At 50.0% G+C, this 13,271-nt stretch overlaps 2 protein-coding genes across 7 annotated transcripts in view; one reads left to right on the top strand and one right to left on the bottom strand.

Annotated features, from left to right (window-relative positions):
* Positions 1–5,662, top strand: part of RNF10 (ring finger protein 10) — a 35,454-nt gene extending 29,792 nt beyond the window's left edge. For all 3 annotated transcript variants that reach the window (XM_081113449.1, XM_081113448.1, XM_081113447.1), the window contains 4 exons: positions 2,516–2,616; positions 3,789–3,846; positions 3,942–4,100; positions 4,694–5,662. In XM_081113449.1, the coding sequence (XP_080969575.1) occupies positions 2,516–2,616; positions 3,789–3,846; positions 3,942–4,100; positions 4,694–4,770 (395 nt within the window). In that variant the 3' untranslated portion in view covers positions 4,771–5,662. The remainder of the gene's footprint in view (positions 1–2,515; positions 2,617–3,788; positions 3,847–3,941; positions 4,101–4,693) is intronic.
* Positions 5,663–5,693: 31 nt separating this feature from the next.
* POP5 (POP5 homolog, ribonuclease P/MRP subunit) lies at positions 5,694–12,133 on the bottom strand. Of its 4 annotated transcripts, none has more exons than XM_081113451.1 (6): positions 11,714–12,133; positions 9,108–9,678; positions 8,876–9,018; positions 6,660–6,809; positions 6,411–6,494; positions 5,694–6,326 (listed from the first exon to the last, which is right to left on the bottom strand). In XM_081113451.1, the coding sequence occupies exons 2-6, from the start codon at positions 9,125–9,127 to the stop codon at positions 6,217–6,219; spliced, it is 507 nt and encodes a 168-aa protein (XP_080969577.1). In that variant the 5' UTR covers positions 9,128–9,678; positions 11,714–12,133; the 3' UTR covers positions 5,694–6,216. The 4 variants fall into 4 exon arrangements, with proteins under 4 accessions (XP_080969577.1, XP_080969579.1, XP_080969578.1 ...); XM_081113453.1 differs by having other exon boundaries at positions 11,773–12,133; XM_081113452.1 differs by lacking the exon at positions 11,714–12,133 and having other exon boundaries at positions 9,108–10,111.
* Positions 12,134–13,271: the final 1,138 nt, after the last annotated feature.

Here is a 13,271-nt window from a genome sequence, read left to right as displayed (position 1 = left end):
TCAACTTAGCCTTTTATAGATGTAGAATAAACTTGCTTAATTAGACCTGCTTTCTGATGTAGCTAAACTTTTTCCAGCCCAGTGAAGTACCTCAACTTCTTGCAGGTAATTGTCAGCAACACAGCAGTAAGTATCAGCACGAAGCAGATTATTATTGTAGATCATGCAGGGAGAACAAAGGGTAAAATATTTAACTGCAGCAGTGTTTGACTATATTCTGCGCAGTGAGAAAACCTGAAGTCATTTCAAGTCATCATTTCTGAAGTCATCATTTCTTCTTTTCAGACGGGTCAAGTTTCTAAGCTTTCTAAATCTGTTTTCTGGCTAATGAAAAGAAAATAGAATTCCACTGAGTCTCCTATCTACCTTCTCCAGGACTTCTGTGAGGATCAAATGAGATGAGACACGGGGAAAATGCTTCACAGATTTTTGGTTAAAGTGTGAAATGTTTACACCTGGTTATAGAGCAAGTCCTATTTCTGGGCTGAAGAAACTCCAAGGGGGCTAGTTGCTAGGGAGAGGAAACCGGGTGTTGCTATGTGACGTCATTACCCGGCGCCCACAGCAATCATTTCCGGGCTGGGCTGGGCTGTAGGCCGCATTATGTGCCATGGGGTCTCGGCAGTGTTGGCTGTGATTTGATGGGCAGTCACTCTGGGGTGTTGGCAGGACCTGTGTCCCACTTGGGGGAAGCCAAGTGTCGCATTGTTGGCGTCAGGTCCATGGTACCGCTTCTCTGTAAATGACCAGTGTGGGTCATGGCAGCTCCTGTGTCTGCCCCCTGGTGGTCAGTGCACACCATAGCAACTGGTCAGACATTCAGACACATTTAGCATCTTAGCCTTTTTTTTTTTTTTTTTTAATATATTTTACTGATTTTTTACAGAGAGGAAGGGAGAGAGATAGAGAGTTAGAAACATGGATGAGAGAGAAACATCGATCAGCTGCCTCCTGCACATCTCCTACTGGGGATGTGCCCGCAACCAGGGTACATGCCCTTGACCGGAATCGAACCTGGGACCTTTCAGTCCGCAAGCCGACGCTCTATCCATTGAGCCAAACCGGTTTTGGCGCATCTTAGCCTTTTATATATATAGATAGCAGGTGTGTTTGTGGGGTGAAATAGTTTACAAAGTGTACTGATAAGTAAATGGCTAAATTATAGTATTTATACTTTGAAACACTGTACTTTACACCTAAGGAAGAAAGAAATAACACTCTTCATTAAGTAATGGGTAGACCTGTAGGATAAAAGAAACTTTTAGAACAAACAGAACATGATACCATTTGTGGGTTTAAAGAAAAACACACAAAACATGTTATGGGTTTGTATGTCTAAGTGTATAGAAAAATAGGGTGATTATATTCCAAACAGGTAATTGTGTTCCACTCTAGGGAGTGAGACCAGGATTGAGATTGCCTTTAGCCTTTAAAAAATATTTTTTTTCCCTCCGGTAGAATGTATTACTGTGTTATGAAATTAAACACGTAAGAAAGAGTTGCTATCATTTCAGAGAGCTATCATTTCTGATCTTCATCCACCTGGCAGATATTGTGATACTTAAATTTTACTTCTCTATCAGGTATTTTAAACAAAATGTCCAAGATCATAATATTTAAAACTCTTGGTTACCCTTTGATGATATGGCTATCATTGATTAGGAGCCTAAGGTTAAGGCAGGGCCTTAGTTAGTGGCTGGGACTGGGATTAGAACCTGGGCTGATCTTGAGGGCTACATGACCATGATGCTCTGAAGAGCATATTTAAGAAGAGAGCTGTTATACAAAGGAATACAGCAGACTATCAACCACATTATATGTGATATAAAGATTGTGTTTTCACATACTAGTTTTTCTGAAGGTATTTGAGCAAGAGCAGTTGGATGGTCCTAGAAATAGAACAGCTCTGGCTGGCGGGGGAAGGGCCTGCTAGTGGGAGAGTGAATAGGCTTCTTCCCCGGGTAGTGATCAGCAGCGGGTAGACCTGATCTGTGGGAAACGTTCAACCTAAGGTCAAAGGATGGGGAAGACTGTTCCCGGGGAGTATAGGAAAAAGCTGGCATCTTCATTCGGGATTTGTTGATGTGTGTGTTTGGATTCTAACTGAATTCCCAAGTCTTAGACGTCTGCTGACTGGAACATAAAAGCTGACCTGATTCCATTTTATAGCTTTTCCTTGGAGTGTTTTCATCTACATAAAACCAAGTCATGACAGACCAAACCTAGTCCTTGAGAGTCAGCTGATGTGGAAAGGTCTTTTACTGTGGGAGTAGATTCTGCCAGACCTTCTAGTGTTATTGTAAACGCAAAACATTTCTCTACTGATCACTGGTATGGATAGTAGGCCTTGTTCTTGGCTTTTTGAGAATATGGCAGAGTGGAAATTGGGTCAAAGTTTGCTTTTTGAGTTGAGATTGGTAATTATCCATACCTGATTCAGGGTTCATCTCTTCACTCTTGTTAAGACGCTCTTTGGAACTTGACTCATATAATCAGGTGTCTGGTTCCCTTTCAGACTTTCTGCTGACCCCTGTGTCACCCACTGCGAGCCAGGGCAGTCCTTCACTCTGCATCGGGAGCCTGGAGGAAGACTCTCCCTTCCCTTCGTTTGCCCAGGTAAGTCCTGTGCCAAGGATATTTAACACAAACTCCACTGCTTGTTCTTTCTGGAAACCACTCTGTTTGGGGGGGGCGGGGGGGGGGGCTCATAGGCTAATGTTGCACTGATTCTGATACTCACAGAAGGCTTTCTTTTCTTTTCTTTTTTTTTTTTTAGGTTTTCATAGTTCTGTTTTAATATAATTTTAAATTTTGCTTTGGGTTCTATCATTGCATATGTAAAAACTATAAGTATGAAGAGGTTATAACTAAAATTGTCTATTCATAGGTTTTACAGATGCATTCTTTGAAAAGTAGTTCAAATCAATAGCACATTTTTCTATTTTCTATCCCAGAGTTTCACACATTGCTCAAGTCAGAAACACTAACCTAGTGGTTCACTTGATGCAGACTTTCTAGATCAGAGCCATTGCAAAGGGAAACTGTCCACACAAACAGCCACATAGGCCTTTGGCTGGAGGACATCAGTTTTTGAACATGAATGTGAATGTATGTATCAGTGTTTCTCTAGTCCAAAGTCAGAATGAGTAATTCATGGGCCTGTCAGGAAGACGGGGCCTAGGAACTAGGCAGGTTTTGCTTCTTGACCTGGCTCTGCCACATCTAAACCCTGGCTGTCTGCTGGGGTCCAATCCCAGCAGGTCCAGGGGTTCCCAAAGGTGTAGACGGAGTCGGCGAAGAAGGAATGACATGGAGACAGCGTTCAGTTGATCAGCAGCCTAGCCAGGATCTCTAGCCAAGTTCTGGTCAGGATCTCCAGCGAAGTTCTGGTTAGGATCTCCAGCCAGGTTCTGTAGCCATGTTCCCTCGCTAGGTTCTCCAGCCAGGTTCAGTCACCAGGTTCTAGTCAGGTTCTCTTGCCATGTTCTATCCAGGTTCTGTAGCCAGGTTCTGTCTCTAGGATCTTCAGCCAGGTTCTCTCGCTAGGTTCTGTTGCCAGTTTCTGTCTAGGATCTTTTGCCATGTTCTGTCTCTAGGTTCTGTGTCTGGGTTCTGAGTCTGTGTTCTGTCCACAGAAGGCTTTAAGAGGGAAGTTCATAGATTTAGTCTCAGATATTATCGTAGACGTACCAAGGAGAGAGGCTAAGAGTAGTTGAGGGAGAATCAGTGTTCTCATTATTCAGCAAATCATTAGATTTCTTTTTTCCCCCTCTTTCCCACTTTGGCAGATGCTGAGAGTTGGAAAAGCAAAAGCAGATGTGTGGCCCAAAACTATTCCAAAGAAAGGTGAGGATGGCCCTCCTGGTGAAGGGCGGGTTTTCCCTTTGCAGAAGATATAAGTCTCTAGAGTTCCTAGAATTGTAACACTGGTTGTTTTTTAGATGAAAATAGCTTAGTCCCTCCTGCCACCGTGGACAGTGATGGGGAGAGTGATAACTCGGACCGTGTTCCTGTGCCCAGTTTCCAGAATTCCTTCAGCCAAGCTATCGAAGCAGCCTTCATGAAACTGGACACGCCCGCTACTTCAGATGCCCTCTCTGGTAAAGGCCGGGGGGTGCTCAGCACAGGGTGTCCTTCCCGCCCGGGCCTGTGGCAGATGGCACTCACCAGCCGGGCCTTTCCCTGAGCCCATAGGCTTACCTTCTCGTGGCAGCTAACATTCCATTTGGTGTCACATAGCACCTTTTGCCACCTCAGACTCATTCTTGAGGCCTGGATATGACGTTATGAGGAACTATTATTTCCGCTTCTAAGACACAGCAGTGGAGAGTAGATTTTGGAATCCTGAGTTGGTAAAGGGTGGCTCATAGATGCAGAAACTGGGCTCGAAGCCCACCCCCTGACGTTCATGATTAGAGAATGGCATTTATGGTGTGCTTCCTGTGCGCCTGGCATTGTGCCAATTTTACTCTCCCGTTAGCCACATTAAATAGGTATAACCCTGTTAGAGGTCAGACAGTTCTAGGGAGATAAAGAGACTCGTCCAAAAACAAAGAGTATGCAGGGACTGGTATACAGGCATTCTGATTCCAGAACCTGTACGCTTAGCTGCCATCGTCACTCTCAGTAAGGAAAACTGGCCGGGGGACAGGGGAGGCATTCTAAGCTAAGTTCTCTTTCTGTTTCCATTTAGAAGAGAAAGGAGGAAAGAAAAGAAAAAAACAGAAACAGAAGCTCCTGTTCAGCACCTCAGTTGTCCACACCAAGTGACACTACCGGCCCAGGCTACTTCTCCAGCTGGTTTTCTTTTTTCCGTGCTTTTGTTTTGCTGCTGTAATTTTTAAGTATCTGAGTTTGAACAGATTAGTTCTGGGGGGAGGGGGTTTCCACAATATGAGGGGGAACCAAGATTTTAAATACAGTGTATTTTCCAGCTTCCCGTCTTTACACCAAAATAAAGTATTGACACTCATAAGAGATCTCTTCCTGCCAAGGTTTTTAGTTTGTTATAGGTTAGTCTTTTTGACCATGTGTAATTAGTTTTTCTCAACCTTAAATAAACAAGTCCCTTCAACATCCCTTGGAAAAGCAGCCCAGAACAGTGTTAAATAGCACTATTGTGCTCTGACGTCATGTGCCAGGGCTTCCTGGTTTCAGCACCTTTCAGTGAGTCTTTTAAAAGTAGTTGAATCTTTTCTGTCTGTCCAGTCCTCTAAAGAAACAGAGGGATGGAATAAAATGGATTTAGGATACTCAGCTTGAATTGCAGTTTTTTCGTCTGACATGGCCAGGCTCTGGGGCTAGACCTAGGCTGCGCTTGTGTGTGTGATGGAGGGTTTGCCTCTTCCACATGGCTTCTGTTTGGCAAGGAAAGACGTAACTCACTAAAGGTAGCCTTAGGACCTTCCAACCTTTAAGTCAAAGTTGTTTAAAGTGACAGTAGCCCGAGTTGTAGGAGCAGGCGTCCAGCACACCTGGAGGTAGAGCAGGACAGGTTTGAAAGCGGCAGGGTTGCCCACTGCCTCTGTTGTCTAGAGTAGTCTTATGCCTTGGTTTGAGCTAAATTTGAGTGATGTGACTTCTTTTGCTGCTTAATAAAGTAACCTCTAGGTCTAACAGAATGTGAAGGCAAACAGTTGCAATAAATTACCTGCACAAGCAATTTGAGCTTTCTGTTTTATTTTTTTAATTCATTGAGTTTTTAAAGAGAGGGAAAAAATAGAGAAACATCGATTTTTGTTCCCCTTATCTATGCATTCATTGGCTGATTTCTGTATGTTCCTTGACTGGAGATCGAGCCTGCCACCTTGGCGTATCGGGACGATGCTCTAACCAACTGAGCTGCCTGGACAGGGCAGCTTTTTTTTTTTTTTTTTTTAAAGTTCAAGTCAGGTCAGCTGGACATACTTATTATAAATAGGTTAAAGTATCAGCTACTATGAGTGTGAGCTGGGCTTAGCCTGTCATTCTTAACCGAAAGCCGCTCAGAAATCCAGGGTCAGGAACTCGGTGGGGGGATGAGGGCGTTCCAGCCTGAGATGAAAGGGCAGGCTGAGGCAGAAGTCACAAATCTACCAGATGTGTCCGGGACCCTGAGTGACATCCATTCTAGGATGGAGAAATCAGATCCTAGAAATGTAGATCCAGCTGCCTCCCAGAATGCCCTGTTCCGATAAGTGGGCCCCAAGGCTTGGGCACAGTGCAGCCCGCAGAGGTTCACTCCATTGCTTCAGCAGCCTCCTCACCATCTGAAAGCTCCTCCTCACCCGGTTCCTCCTCCAGCAAACAGCTTCTTGTGACGGACTTCTGGATAGCTTCCCGCTCTCCTGGAGAAAGGCAGGCAGCACGGGTGAAAGATGTTCTTGACAGCGGGGCCGGTCTGCTCAGTACGCACTGTTAGTGTTGCTTACCTTCATCAGTGCAGTTCTGCAGCAAGATCAGCAGCTGCCTCCTGTTGTACTGAATCAGGAACTTCTGACACGTTCTAATTGTACCTGGCACATGAGAGAGCGCTGTGGCGACAGGTGTCTGCCTCAGAGACTTGCAGAGCTAGGGGAAAGCATCTTGCTCTTGGCAGGATAGGAAGACCCACCCACCAGACATGACTGAACTCTGAGCCTGACACCCACCGAAAACCAGCCACACCCCATGCAGCCTACCTCCCACGTGCAAGGTGTTGAGAAAACACGGGTAGCGGTGTCCTTTGCTCTCCAAGTGTGTGATGAAGGGAAGAGCTGACCACACAAGCTGATAGAATTCCTTTCGGCATCGAAGTAGCACTATTCCAGTATAGGCATTGAGGTATCGCACTGCAGCAGCGAAAAAATTTTTGGGAAACTGGATTCTAAGCAGCAGGTCAAAGGTCTTAGGGTAACTAAGCCTACTAAGTGCCAACAACTGTTCAAAGCAGTGCTCTTAGGACACATCACTGAGTAAGAACAGATTCCTGAAGGAAAAGATTGTCATTTATGGAAGGGGGAGAGGGAGACAATAGCCAGTGCCTTGCACACCAGTCAGAACTGATGAATTTAGAAATCTGAATGTTCTTCTAATTCACTGATTGGCTAATAAGTTGGGGGTGGGGAGGTGGAGATTCAAACCCTTGGCTGAAAAAGGATCTGCAGCTAGGCTCTGTAGCCAGCTGAGTTTCACCTGATGTACCATTGTGCCTATCTTCTATCTATATCTATATATAGAAAAGGCTAATATGCAAAGTGTCCCCTCAGGAGTTTGACCGGGACACTGGGAGTTCGATCGCTCACTATGATCGCCCACCAGGGGGTGGCACAGAACATGGTGGGTGACCAGTGGCAGGGGTGGGGCACTGAGGGAGTGAGGGAAGGAGGTGGCAGTGTGCAGGCAGTGAGGGAAGGAGGAGGCGGGGAACCTGATTGGCTCTGATCACCTGCCAGGCCTAGGGACCCTACCCATGCATGAATTTCGTGCACTGGAACTCTAGTACATATATAAAACTCTAATATGCAAATAGATCGAACGGCAGAACAACCAAATAACCGGTCACTATGCATGGGATGTGCACTGACCAGGGGGTGCACATGGAACATGGTGGGTGTCGGCCGTAGTGGGATGGTGGAGGAGGTGAGTGGGGGTGCCAGACCAAGGTGGGGTGCTGGTTGCTGTCATTGGGGCGAGCCTCTGGTGATACTGGAAATTCTTCGCTCCCGTGCACTGTGGTCCTGCCTGGGGTTTGCACCTGCTGCCAGCACTGGCAGCCACCACTCGCACCCACTGCTGGTACCGGAGCCGCCGCTCGCACCCACTGCTGGTGCTGGCCTCGTTTACACCCGAAGCTGGTACCGGAGCTGCTGCTCGTACCCGCTGCTGGCGCCTGGTACTGGTCCCAATTGCATGGCGCCATCAGTGGGTGCGAGCCCGGCTGCGGGCCCCGATCACCTCTGAGGGCTTTTCCACCTCCCCCTGCTCTTGAGGGGTGACTGGAGCAGCAGCCACTGCTTGCATCTGCTGCTGGTGCTGGCCCAATTGCTCCACGCAGTCAGCGGGTGCGAGTGGGGCTGGAGCTGTCAGTGCATGGGAGCAGCAGCAGTGGTGGGAGCGCAGCTGCTGGCAGAGAGGGGGGGGGGGCAAGGGGCGGGGGGAGGGACAGCGGAGGATGGGCCCAGACCCACCCCTGTGCCCACCACAGCCTCGCAGCCCACAGTTCCTTTCAAGGTGCACGAACTCGTGCACTGGGCCCCTAGTGTGCATATAATTTCCCAGGATCCCATTTTTAAGCATATAGTAAAAGGGAATGAATATAGATTTGTGTGGCTCCTGGGAGGCACCACTTCTTCCTCATTTTCATACACACAATTGTGTGTTGTGTGCTTTACAGGCCCTATTAAGGGCTTTTCAGGGTTAATTCTGACTTTTTCCCATGTGATATTAATGTAACCAGCCACCTAACTTCATAGGAACTATACACACCTCCCCTCATTTAATTCTAGTCATCCTATTAAACTCAGTAGCAATCACCAATATACACATGTCAAATAGGTACAGGGGATTCTTGCCCAAAGTTCCACTGCCTTCTGTCTTAGCTCTCCGCCTAACTTTGGACTGTCCACACCTGGGGCTCCGAGTCCCACACGCCTGAAAAGGACCACTTCGTGGCCCAGCCGCCTGGCTCAGTGGTTGAGCCTGGACCTATGAACCGGGAGGTCACGTCAGTCCCCAGTAGGGGGCGTGCAGGACGCAGCCGGTTCTCATTCTCCCTCTCCCTCTCTGAATAACAAATATATTAAAAACAAAAAACACTTCGTGGATGGTGCACCAGGCTTGGCAGCTCCGTGGGCCGCTTGTGCCCCTTCTCCCTCCTCCGGCCCCCAAGCCCTCTGGTTCCCCAGCATCTTCGTACCCGCGAAGCCGATGGAGCAGGCGGCCGCGCCGAAAGTCCCGTGCAGGCGGGCGACCGTGTCCCGTACAAGGCCGCCCAGCACTCGGTCATCCAGGCTCAGGCGGCAGCGGGGGTCGTCAGACACCACTTCGCAGAGCAGGTACCTGGGGCGGACGAGCGGGAGGTGAGCAGAGGCCAGGGCTGCGGGCACCGGCCAGGGAAGGGCACGAGGGGCGAGCCACGCGCTGCTTACCTGTGTTTGAACCGCACCATGGCGACTTCCGCTCGGCGTCCTGACGCGCAAAGCTGGTGTCTGCTGGTGGCCAATGGGAAATCACCTCCGCAGTCTTCAACCACTCAGAGAGGGATGTAGGCTAGAAAGGCGGAGCTGTAATGCTGAGAGGCCGAGCCCAGTGTCAGTCTCCTTCAAGCCCCGCCTCCGTTCGCGTTTGCAGAGTTTCAGCCTGATTTGGGCGCTGGGCTCGGCGTTTGGGCGGTTGGTGGCTGTGATGGGTAGTTACGGTCCGCGCCGGGGTGTGCAATCCTGCAGAGCATGCAGCTGCTGCCGTGGGCCCTCAGGACGCTTACTTTCTATTCCATTACAACACAGTCGCGCATGCACGTACATATTCCCTCTTGAAAGCTGGAAGGTGGCGCTCTCAACCTACAGGCCAGGACCGACACCGGAAACCCGGCCCTTACGTGCAGGTTAGGGCGCGGCTTGCTTTTTCCTTACCGCCAACTATGTTTGGGCTTTTCAACAGTCTCACGGAGATGAGTCTCGCTTTTTGTTTGCAAAACCAATCAGTGGTCGTTATAGTTTCCTTTAAATTTTTTTTTTATTGTTTTCAGAGAGGAAGGGAGAGGGAGAGAGAGATACATCAATGATGAGAGAGAATCATGGATTGGCTGCCTCCTGCAGGCCCCACACTGGGGACTGAGTCTGCATCCCTGACCGAAATCAAACCTGGGACCCTTCAGTCCCCAGGCTGACACTCTATCCACTGAGCCAAACCGTTCAGGGCCTATTTTCCATTTTTTAAATTGAAAAGCACGAGGAAGCAAATAAAAATAAATTATAATCCATCACCGAGAGAGAATAATTTATCATGTGGTGTGTCTCCCCTACCCCCCACCCCCCCTCCTGTCAGCGGTCCTCAAAGTGAGATTTAGGGACCCCAGGGTTTTCCAAGGCTCCGAGCTCAAAATTACTTTCATAATAACAGTAAGATGTTATTTGTCTTTTTTACTCTCTCACAATGGACAGTAAAGTTTTCCAGAGGTTACATGACATGCTGACGTTATCCCTTTGATGGCTAATGCAATTGAGTTTTAAATATTTCTATTTTAATATCCATGATAAGTATCGATATTGCCCACAAAAACAAAAGCTCTTTGGGATCCTCAATAATGTGAGTGTAAATGGGTCCTGAGACAATGAAAAAAGTCTGAGATGAGAACTGCTGCCCTATGTTGTTATATTTTTCTTTTATTTTCTTTTTAAGAGGAGGATCATACTGATTAGTCCTCTTTTTTTCCTGCTTGAATATCTTCTTAAAAATGTCTTATTGAGGTATAGCATACATACAATGCATATAAGTGTACAACTCAATGTGTTTTTACAAATGCACAGACTTGTGAAACCACTGCCCAAATTAAGGGAGCATTTCTAGCGCCCAGGAAGGTTCCCATGCCCCCTTCCCAGTCAAAATCCTTCCCAGAAGCAGCCTCTATTCTCACTTCTATTATGAAAGACTAGAGGCCCAGTGAGGCACCCCAACTTCTTGCAGGTAATTGTCAGCAACACAGCAGTAAATATCAGCACGAAGCAGATTATTATTATAGATCAGGCAGGGAGAACCAAGGGTAAAATATTTAACTGCAGCAGTGTTTGACTATATTCTGCTCAGGGAGAAAACCTGAAGTCATTTTCAAGGTCCACCATTTCTTTCTTCTTTTCAGTTGGGTCAAGTTTCTAAGCTTTCTAAATCTCCATTTTCCAGCTAATGAAAAGAAAATAGAATTCCACTGAGTCTCCTATCTACCTTCTCCAGGACTTCTGTGAGGATCAAATGAGATGAGGCATGGGAAAACGCTTCACAGACATTTGGTTACAGTGTGAAATGTTTGCACCTGGCTATAAAGCAAGTTGTGTTCCTGGGCTGAAGAAACTCCAAGGAGGCTAGTTGCTAGGGAGAGGAAGCTGGGCGTTGCTACGTGACATCATTACCCACTAGGTCTCAGCAGTGTTGGCTGCGATTTGGTGGGCTGTCACTCGGGGGTGGTGGTGGGACCTGTGTCCCGGTTGGGGGAAGCCGAGTGCTGCTTTGTGGACACCAGGTCCCCGGTGCCGTTTCTCTGTAAATGGCCAGTGCGGTCCGGCAGCTCCTGTGTTGGGCGCACAGCCTGTGGTTAGGTCTTTATTCTTTACCCCCATTCCTGTTAGAACTGTCAAGGGCTTGGCTGGCCCTGGGAGCTCCATAAAGGAAGGCCAGTTTCACAGCTGATTACTTGCAAGATGTGGAATGAGTCCTCGATTTTCCCACCTCTCACTTTCCACCACCTTAAAGGAGGGATGCGGAGGGAGGAGGGGTGGGGAGTGAAGAGGACAGAAGAGCAGTGGCCCTGCTGAGGACACCGCCCTCCTCACCCAAGAGCAGCCTCAGCATCTAAAAGGCCTCTCGCCAGCGCCCCCCACCCCCGCCAGCAGGGGGCGTCAGAGGCCCGCGGTGCGGGGAGAAAGCCGGACTCCAGTTCCCCTTCTCCCTCCCGCGGGACAACTCCCCTCACACGTCCGGCCTGCAGCTCATTAATCCAACAGTTTATGGGATGCACTTGGGGCTCAGACCAAACTCACACCGTAAGACGCGGGATTGGAATTCGAACCAAAGCCACCGACCCCCGGTCCTTGCTCTCACGTTCAGGCGATGTCCGTGCCGGCCTCGCGGGTCCGCTTTGTGCAAATGGAGAGACCACGAGGCTCGAATCCTCTCCTGGCCATTTTCCAGCCACCTCCCCTCGGGGACGCTGACCCGCCCCAGACCTCAGTCCCGGCTGAGCGACGCGACCAGGCTCCCCCGGAGGCCGGGTTGAGCTCAGCGCGGGGACGCGGTGCAGCGCCCGCGGGGAGGGGCTGTGAACGCGGTTTTGAATGAACCGTCTCCCCGCCCCGCAGGCGAGCCCCGGAGGGAGACTCCTCCGGCCTGGACCGCGCCTCGGGCCCGGCCGGGCCTCCCGCCGCCCGCGAGGATCAGGACGCGGCGGCAGCCCCGCGGCCCCGGCTCCGCCAGCGCTGCCCACGCGCCTGCAGGGAGGCCGCCGGCGGCGCGCGCTCCCGGTCCCCGCCGCGCGGATCCCGCCCGGGAGGCGTGGGGGGCGGCGGCCTCCTCCCGCCCGCGGGGTTCGCGTGGCGGGGACCGGTGTGTGTCCCGGGCGGGGCGGGTCCCCGGAATGCAGGGCGGGCGCCGCCGGGTGCTCCGCGCCCCCCACTCGCTCCCGATTGTCCGCAGTTTGCAGGGAGGGAGGGAGGGGCTCGGGGAGGAGCGCTCCCGCGGGCAGAGCTCGCGCGCGGAGAGGCCCACAGCGACCCCGAGCCCGCGCCCCAGCGGCCCCGGGGCTGCCCGTGGCCACCCCAGGGACTCGGGGGAAGGTCCCCATCGGATGATGGGGGAGAGGCGGGGAAGGAGGGGGGCGTAGGAAACTTCCTTTGAGCGCTTCCCCTTCTTCCCATCTGAGGGTTCCCACGCTCCATTTGTGCCTTTGGATCAGACACAAAACCGAATATTAATCCTGGCAAAGCCTTAAAACTTACTTGAACACGAAAATCACACAGTGCATCTCTCGCACCGGGAATCCGGGACAATCCCACGAGGTGGTGGGGTGACTGCTCCATAAACGGGAGGGTATAACATACCTTGTCCAGGGCCTTCTGGGGTGGGGTCTTCTTCATCTAAAGGGCTGCCATTTATTAGGCTCTGACCATGTGCCAGGCACGGAACCAAGCACTTTCTGTGTCTGACTTCATTTAATCCTCTCAGCACCTCCAAGCACTCCGGTCCCATGAGTCTCTGCGGCTCAGAGAGGGAAAGGACTTGCCCGAAGTCACACAGCAATTCCAGTTGACAAAAGACCTTGATCTTGCCTCCAAACCTGGGCTCTTAACCCCTTGCTCTCTACCTCTTCTGGGATGGCTGGGGCCTAGAAGGATATTCAAAGAAGGCAAAGCCAATTGGCACGTAGGAGTTCCCTATCAGAGCCGGGGCAAGGCTGCCATGGTGGACGATGGCAAAGGAACATTGTGTCTGCTTTGGCATGTTGTTAAGCAGCCGCTGCTCATTAGGGGCTCCTGCTCCTCTAATCCCATCAACCAATTCCCTGTCAAGCCTTTATGGGGACAATCTGGATAAAATTAAACCCT

This window comes from Myotis nattereri (assembly GCF_964212035.1).
Source record: "Myotis nattereri genome assembly, chromosome: 19".
NCBI lineage: Eukaryota > Metazoa > Chordata > Mammalia > Chiroptera > Vespertilionidae > Myotis > Myotis nattereri.
Note: the sequence above shows the minus strand (reverse complement) of the source record. Positions and strands in the feature narration are given on the sequence as shown.